Source organism: Polypterus senegalus, chromosome 14 (genome assembly GCF_016835505.1).
Source record: "Polypterus senegalus isolate Bchr_013 chromosome 14, ASM1683550v1, whole genome shotgun sequence".
In the NCBI taxonomy this organism is placed as follows: Eukaryota; Metazoa; Chordata; class Cladistia; order Polypteriformes; family Polypteridae; genus Polypterus; species Polypterus senegalus.
The window spans coordinates 96,696,658-96,706,003 of NC_053167.1; the positions used below are offsets into that span (position 1 = coordinate 96,696,658).

Genomic DNA, 9,346 nt, shown 5'->3' on the forward strand with positions numbered 1-9,346 from the left:
CTTTTTATCCAGAAACTTGGATGCCCGTTGCACCATTTTAAATGGCGTATGATGTCAGCACATCACCTGCAGCCACATGGCAGTAGTGGGCACAGACCCCAATAACCAATCATGGCTGTGTCCTCAAGAACGCAAAACAATTCAGCAACATCTGGGATACATTTTTGACCCAAAATGGTAGCATAAAATTACATTACTGTCACTGTGATTAAAAGCAAATATGAAAAATATCTAAAATATATTAAACCCATACAAAATGCTGTCGATCAAACGCAAATGACAGCAGAGTTTCTTAGCAGCCTTTGTCAATTTTCATAAAGTGATCAACTCAGTTGATTGAGCTGCCCTGTGGGACATTCTGACGGTTCGTGGGATCCCCTCGAGGTTGCTGGATATCATGGCTGGCCTGTACACTGGTACTGTGAGTGCTGTGCAGAGTGGAGGCAGGACTTCCGTGTTTTTCTCAGTTGATTTTGGGGTTCGTCAGGGGTGTGTTCTGCTCCTACTCTGTTCAATGCTTGTATGGACTGAGTGTTGGGCAAGGTCATGGTGTCCAGCGTCTGTGGGGCTTCTGCTGGTGAAGAAAGATTCACAGATCTTGACTTTGCTGATGATGCTGTGATCTTCACGGAGTCAATGGAGGCTCTGATCGGGGGGCTCGAGAGACTGAGCGAGGAGTCTGAGTGTTTGGGCTTGCGAGTGTCCTGGATAAAAATAAAAGTCTTTAGCATTCTGGTGCTTCTAGGTTTACTATATGGTTGTGAGACATGGACCCCTTTGGTTCTGGGTCTAACTTTGTGTCACAGAGTCCCGAATGAGGCACATTACCTGCATTGTGAGGGAGCGTCACACATCACTGGCGCGATCCCTGAGTGTGATCGAGCTCACAGGATCCTCATTGTGGCTGGACAAGGCCAAGTGGTCCAAATCCATCCATCCATTATCCAACCTGTTATATCCTAACTACAGGGTCATGGGGGTCTGCTGGAGCCAATCCCAGCCAACACAGGGTGCAAGGCAGGAAACAAACCCCGGGCGGGGCAACACACACACACACAGACCCACACACCCAGCACACACCAGGGAAAATTTAGGATTGCCAATCCACCTAACCTGCATGTCTTTGGACTGTGGGAGGAAACCCACGCAGACAACATGCAAACTCCACGCAGGGAGGACACAGTAAGCGAACCCAGGTCTCCTAACTGCGAGGCAGCGGCACTACCCACTACGCCACCATGCTGCCTGTAGTCCAAATCATGACACTGAATTAAGCAGGTTTGAGAATTGTGAGTGATAGATAGATAGATAGATAGATAAATAGATAGATAGATAGATAGATAGACTTTGAGTTTTCTTCCCACATCCCCAAAACTTTGCATGTTAGGTTTATTGAAGATTAATTGATAATTGGCCCAGTGTGGGGGGTGTCTGCCTTGCACCCCATGCTGCTGCCTTGTGGGCTTTGGCCGTCCTGTAATCCTGAAATGGATTAAGCAGGATAGAGAATATCAGTTTCTGATGTGGCGCAGTGATTAGGATGAGCACTGCTGAATTCCACCTTCAGGATGTTTGTGACGCCAATGGATTTATTTTTTCAGGTGGTCCACTTTAATTCCATGTTATCTTAGCCCAGTAGATGTCAGAGCTGGCGTAGGGACACTAACTGTGTGCTCAGATATGCTGCACAGGGGACCAGAGCCGCTTGCCCAGGGTTTGCTCCTGCGTTGTATTCAGATGCTGCCACATTAGGCTTTGGTTTATCACAACCCAGAACTGGAGAAATGAACGATAGATTGATGCTGCCAAATGTATTTTATGTTACTATTGTGTTTAATAAACCTAAACACTTTTATATTTAATACTAATGCACATTCTATTGCTTTTTAAGTTCCCTTTTTATTATGTGGTTATTTGACACACTGCCCACAGCACAGCAACTTAAACTAAATTGTAACATGATGTCATATGACTTTGCTTCATATTATTTCATCCTTATTCTAAAACTGCTAATAATTTTAATTTTTGTTTAAATGTCCAAGAGTACAAGAATTCATTTTTACAGAATATTTTACTTTGTTAGCAAATCAACCAACAATGCCATATATATACAGTAATGCACTAAAGGTTCCTTCCTGCCCTTAGTATCGAGAATGCTCACCAACTGTCTGCCTTGTTATTTGCAGATTACTTTTAATAAGTTAAGGAAAACAAATCAAAGCGCTCAGAATCTTGGGCAAGTGGACTCAAAGGAAGAGAACAAAAATACTCATGAACTCAGTCTGCTTGACACTCTCAGAGAAGTACGGCCAACACGCTTGGTCATTTCTGGGAATGACCCGAGACCTGAGATTAAGTCAAATGTTCAGCAGGAGTTGGCGTCCACTTAAGAAACGGGTTGCAGAAAATGCTGACAAGAAGTTCATTGTAGGCCGACAAGAACTGAGCCTGCAAATGCAGCCTTGGGTAATCTTACAATCGGCTGCGTTTGTTTCGTCGTGGCTTGCGATGCTTGCAGCAGTGTTACTCTTTGAATTTCTACTGGGTCCTGTGTTTTCATCTTTTTATTGAAATGCCATAGTTTTTAGCTTTATTTGAGTTAATTTAAAAATATGAATAATCAATCATTGTTGCATTTTCATCTAAGTGTTAAGTCAGAGCTAACCAGGGCAGATTTAAAAATTAAACCCAACAACTGATTGCGGGAGACAAGAGAGCAAAAGAGCTGTCAACAAGCAAAAGCACTTACAGAACATGGAGGACTATAAGAACGTATAACACGTTTTCCAGTAGACAAAGTAACAAAAAGATAAGTAGTCTGAAGGCGTCCTGTTAGGTGCTGCGTTATCAAGAGGCTTTTGAGGGTCCGTAAATTGTTGTGCTGTTGATGGTCACTCGTTGCACAGCTTGGAATCATAAAGTGAGGATGTGCAAGGCTTCGTTTATTATGTCTGAAGACCAACAGACTAAGTAAGTGGGCAGAATGTAGATTTCTTTGTAGAGCAATCAGAGTAATGTGACACTGGAAGTAATCATCCTCAATCGGACGAAGAGCGTTTAACTAACTCATAAAAGTAATGAAAAGGCCGTGGAGCGAACAAGGCAGGTGAGTGCCACTGTACATTTTTTTCAGGTACAATCAAAAACGTAGCATTAGAATCTGGAATCATCTCAGCAGAAACACGGGTGTGAATAAGACTTGCTCTTCCAGTAGATTTGGCTCAACTCAAGTTCTGCAATGTCATGCTGTTGGACCGAGCACATCACCATCCTGTCATGCTCCCCAATTTAATGTCTTCCCATACAAGTTAAGGTTTTGGCAAAATTGTTGAGGATGCTGTATGCGGCCAATGGCTGGCACCATCACGCCATGATATAAATTAATATAAAAAAATGTATGCAAGTTTAACTAATCAGAAAACTGTTAGCCGTACCAGAACTTTTATTTCATCTCATTAAATGGTCAGATTTGTGTGTCTGAGAATATGTAGGCCTTCAGTCGAGGAGATATTGGCTGACTGAAGAAAGTCTTCTAAGAACATTAAATATATATGTATGGCGGGTGATGATGTGTCCTGGCCTTCATGGATGCCTTCATTGATCTCCTGCAGATAGCCGAACCCTCTCTGGTGTTGTACCTGGACTGCTCTGCTGACACCATGACCAAGCGAATACAGAAAAGGATCCAAGGTATGCCATGTTATGATGACAGCCAGGACACAATCCGAAAAAGAGTGGACGCCTTCTACCAAACCATAGAGGTTATTACAGCTGGTTATGAAAGGAGGAAACTGTTAAAAACGGTGAGTCTATCGAAATCTGCTATGCGCTGCTTGTCACCCGAGTCTGGTCTCACGTCATTTGTGGACCTGCTGAACACTAGAAGATTGTTAGTAAGGTCCCTTTTGTAAAATCATAGAATTTAAAGAGAGTGGTTTACTTCAAGTCTGGTCAAGTGGGTTTTGTTGTGTAATATTTAGACAATACAGTCCCCTCCGTAACATTTGGGGCAAAAGCACGTTTTTTCTTGCTTTACCCCTCTGCCCTCTACCCCTCTGAATAATAAATAATTCAAACGTGATTAACGTGCACATTGCAAACTTTCATTTGAGGGTATCTGCATACATTTCAGTCCCACCATGTAGAAATGACACCACTTTTTCTACCTGGTCCCATATCTCAGGGCACAATAATGTTTGGGACAGTTGGCATCACAGATACCTAGGCTTGCTTCTGTAGTTGCCATTCTTGAACATGAGGACAAGAGCTGTGCCAGTGAAAGTCAAATAAGCTATTATGAGGCTGAAAAACAAAAAAAAAACCATTAGAGACATCAGTAAAAATTTAGGATGACCTAAATCAACTGTCTGGAATATCATTAAGAAAAATGAATGCACTGGTGAGCTCAGTAACCGCAAAGGGACTGGTAGGCCAAGGAAGACCTCCACTGCTGATGACAGAGGAATCCACCTTATGGTAAAGAAAAAGTCCCCATTGTCTGTCTGAAAGATCAGAGACAGTCTTCAGAAGGCAGACGTGTGCAGAAGACTTCATGACCTGAAATACAGAGGCCAGACTGCAAGATGCAAACCACTAGTTAGCCACAAAGACCAGATGACCAGATTAGAGATTGAGAAAAAATACTTAAAAGAGCCTGCAGAATTCTGGATAAAGGTCTCTTGGACAGCTGAAACCAAGATCAACCTGTATTAGAGTGAGGGCAAGAGCAAAGTGTGGAGACGAAAAGGAACTTCCCAAGATCCAATGCAAACCACCTCATCTGTTAAACATGGTGCTGGGCGTGTTAAGCCTTGTGCATACATGGCTGCCAGTACACTGGCACACTTACTGATGATAGAACTGCTCATGGCAGTGACACAATGAAGTCTGAAGTGTATAGAAACATCTACTCAGGTTCCAGTAAATGCCTCCAAAATCATTGCACGACACTTCATCCTCCAACAAGATAACAAACCCAAACATACTGCTAAGGCAAAATGCAGATTTTCAAAGCTAAAAAATGGACATTTCTTGAATAGCCACCCGATTTTAATCCAATTGATCATGCCGTATGCTGCAGAGAAAGCATAACTGGACAAGCCCTCGAAACAAGCAGGAGCTGAAGATGGCTGCATTTGAGGCTTGGCAGAACATCACCAGAGAAGATACTCCACACCTGTAGACTTTGAGTAGTCCTTGCATGCAAGGGATATGCAACAAAACATACTAAATATGACTGCTTTAATATACCTGTCATTGATATGTCCCAAACATTATGGTACCCTGAAATGGGGGGACCACGTAGACAAAGTGTTGTCATTTCTTCATGGTGTGACTGAAATGTATGTAAAGGTCCTTAAATTAAAGTCTTTAATCACGTCTGGATTGTTTGATTTGTAATTTTAGACATTGGAGCAGAGGGGTAAATCAAGGAACATCATATCTTTGTTCCAAACATTATGGAGGGTACTGGAAATATGGCAATAGAAAAATACAGAAGGGTGGGAAATTTCAAATAAGGAAATACAGAGCAAGGGACAAGACACCATACTGACAAACAGCAGAGGTTTACAATGGACAAGGAATTCAGAAAGAACAGTAATTAGATATGAGCCTATGATTAGTGGGCACACACAGGAACAGGGGGTAACATGTGTTCAGGACTACTTGTGGGAAGAAGCTGTTATTGAATGGGGTGGTGTTGGTCCACATGCTCTGATACCTTCTGCTGGATAGAAGCAGGGAAAGTATATGATGAGAAGGGGTGCAGAGATCCAAACATTTCTGGAGCCCTTGCAGATTCAGTGCTTTTGTGGAAGGGAGAGAAGTCCTGATGATGGTCTCCACAGTGTGCACTATCTGTTGCATGGACTTTTGACCAGACACATTACAGCTCCCATACCAGATAGTGATGTAACTGGTGCGCCTATATAGTGTGATGAGGATATGGCAAGGAAGGCTTGTCTTCTTCAGCCATTGCTGCTGTGCTTTCCTGGTCAATGAGGAGATATTGATAGACCACATTAGGTCATCCGCTTGATGCACACCAAGGAATTTGGTGCTTTTCACTTTCTCTGCCATGGAACTCTTGATGTAAAATGGAGTGTGGACAGGGTGGGTCTTCCTGAAGCCTACGATCATGTGTTTAGTGTTGTCAACATTGAGAGACAGATGGTTGCACTTACACTTAGTTATTCACCTGGTCCTCAGTTTAACAAGTTCTGTCTGGTGCAAATAGTCCCCAGATAAAAGTCTCCCTGAGATGAAGCCAAGCATCTATCGGGTTGGCGGTCAACTGGGGGAACCCGCTTCAAAATGCATGACTAACCAGTGGTCTTTTTTTACTTCAACAGATCAATGTAGAGACAGGTCCGGATGAAGTGTTCCTCCAAGTGTGTTCAGCCATCGATGCTCTCTTCTAAAGATGCTCCAGGAAAGTGGGCTCCGATCGAGCGTGTTCTATACCCGGACCAGGTGTACTATATACAGCCCCTCTGGACACAGCTAATGTTCTCAGCAGCCTTGCTTCAGTAAAAGCAACTTTCTTCGAAGTACTGCATGTGGAATTTACTTCACGGGAAGCTTTCATGTATGTTCTAATATGCGAGCAGATTGATACTGCACTGATTGTTGTTCCCTCTCCTGCGCATCACCTCCCCTCAGCTGACCAAAATATATATAAAGATTTTATCCTATGCTGTCTCAATGTAAATAATTACACATTCAGGTAGAGATACTGAAAGATTTTTTATGAAATTTGGATTGTAAATATAAATCGCTGCCGACGTACAGTAAACCTTATTATTGGTTCAGCCTCAGTCACCTCACCACAGAATCACTTAATAAACACAAACCTTTGGATGATTGAGTAGCCGGCTAAAAGCAGCTCCATATAGGCTGTCCCACCTAGACTGTTGAGGGTCTCGATCTCACAGGAATGGTTTACAATTGTGAATAATGGGCAATGGCTGCTGTGTTAGTGTACAGTTACGTTTATTTTTCCAGTTCTTATAAAAGTGACCATTTGAAAGCTGAGATGGGTCTGTTGCAGAAGACAAATAGTAGATGTCTAATGGATTTTGGTCCTGAGGTGAAATCCCAGCCTCTTCCCTGTCTCTGCGGAATTTTCAGATTCATGCGGTGTCTACTTGGGTTTTTCTTTGGGTACTCCGGTTTTTTCTTTCTCAGTCTTCCTTTGTTTTCTGCCATGTTAATTGGAAATCTGAAATTGTCAGAGTATGAGTGAGTTTGGGTGTTAACATATCTGAGAAGGAGAAGAAAGGCCCCAGCCATCACAGTCCAGCTCATTCAACAATACATTGATGTCAGTATCCACAATGGTAAGAATGGAGTGGTCTGCGAATGGAAACCATTTTGAATAAGCCACTCACAAAGGTAATGTGAAGGCACTTCACATTTAAATTTTGTTTTACTTCAGTGACAGTAGATCCATTTATAAGAGAGCACAATTGAGTAAATATTGTGTGAGAGGTTTTAATGTGACCACCTAAGCCATTTTCTTTACAACTGAAAGACTTGCAGATTTGCTAAAGAGGTAATACATCATAAGTCATGATGGCCCACCGATTATTAGCTCTGTGTCGCGGCTCCTGGTCACAAGCTGTGTGCCCTTTAGTTGTTCTCCCTTAGCCACTGTGACATTATTTTCCACCTTCCACCTTTCAAAGACCTTTAAACGGACCTGCAGTGAATAAGGTTGGGAGTGTGTGTCCCATGATGGAGTGCTGCTTCATCCAGGAAGGCATGCCGTGCACCCAGTGCTGCTCAGACGTGCTGCAGCCTCTAGAGTGAAATCTGTCAAATGACAAGACATAGAGGGCGATGGTCTGAAAATGAATTCAGATGGAGCAGGATTAGTTTCACGATCACGTTCAGAGAACGTCTCATATCCATTAGTGTGTTATAATTGCATACAACAGTGTGCAGCGCTCGCTGGAGAAATTCTGAATAAATTATCACAAAGCCTCGGCTCTTTTGTAGAGTAACCAGTGGAGGCGATAGGTTTTATTTAGGATATTGAGAGCATGAAATTAATTTTCACTTCGAGAATGAAAATCTGACTTTTCAAGAACTTGCATTAGCAAAATAAAAAAAAATAATGATGGCAAAACTACACTGTTCAAACATTCACAAAGTATACAGGGAGCGAGCGTCAAGGAATAACAAAATGAAAGACATCCCATCAAGCCTTGTGCCCTGTGTTGGCTGGGCTTGGCTCCAGCAGACCCCCGTGACCCTGTGTTCGGATTCAGCGGGTTGGAAAATGGATGGATGGATGAAGACATCCCATCAAACATTTTTAAAGCCATTTAATCCAATCATCCAGATAATCCACAATAGCTCCGGGCATAGGGCAGGAGCCACCCGCAGGGCACAGGGGCAGACACACACATACGGCCAGCTTAGAGCCACTAGTTAACCTAAACTGGACAGCTTTGGGTTGGTGGGGTGGTGCTGGAGGGGTTGGGGAGGATGAATCCAAATGGATGCAGACAGACCATGCAAATTCAGCACAGAGCGTGGCCAGTGTCCTGGAGCTGGGAGCTGCCGACTACGTTACTGTTCAGTTTACGCTTAATCTGTTCCAAATTAAAAATGTTCTTTATAGTTTCAGACAGAAAAGTACAAAACTGTGCAATATTGACATTCAGTGCCTAGAACAAGAATTCACCCTGTGGAAGTTGTTGCATTTTATTTTTATACATCAATGAACCACAGTGGATTTATTTTGGCTTTTTGACATCGATCAACAGAAAAATGTAAAAGTGAAAACAGATTTCTGCAAAGTGGTCTAAATTAGTGACACATAATTAAACATGAAATAGTTGTTTTCTCCCCCTTCGAATCATTATTTAAATCTCCCGTTCTCCTTTGCAAATCTGCTGCAGCTCTGTCAGGTTATATGTTGATCACGAGTGAACAGCCTTTCACAAGTCGAGCTACAAATTCTCAACTCGATTGAGGTCTCGACTCTGACTCGGCCGCTCCAGGGCATTAACTTTGTTGTTTTCAAGTCACTCTTTTGTAGTTTTGGCTTTATGCTTGAGGTCATTGTCTTGCTGGAGAACAAATCTTCCTCCAAAGCACAGGTTTCTTGCAGATGGCATCGGTTTTCCTTCTGGGATTTCCCTGTATTTTGTAGCATTCACTTCACGCTCACAAGCCTTCCAGGGCCTGCTGCAGAGAAGTATCCTCAAAGCCCGATGTTGCCACCACCAAACTTCACAGTGGGGATGAAGTGCAGTGTTCAAATACACAGTTTAGTCTGACAACCAAAAACCTCAATTTTGGTCTCATCAGACCACAGAATATTCTTCCAGCTGAC

The 9,346-nt window shown here is 42.8% G+C and overlaps 1 protein-coding gene across 1 annotated transcript in view; it reads left to right on the forward strand.

Annotated features, from left to right (window-relative positions):
• ak5 (adenylate kinase 5) overlaps positions 1-8,252 on the forward strand; it is a 517,659-nt gene extending 509,407 nt beyond the window's left edge. The window contains exons 13-14 of the mRNA XM_039734419.1: positions 3,612-3,803; positions 6,354-8,252. Coding sequence (XP_039590353.1) covers positions 3,612-3,803; positions 6,354-6,422 — 261 coding nt within the window. The 3' untranslated portion in view covers positions 6,423-8,252. The remainder of the gene's footprint in view (positions 1-3,611; positions 3,804-6,353) is intronic.
• Positions 8,253-9,346: the final 1,094 nt, after the last annotated feature.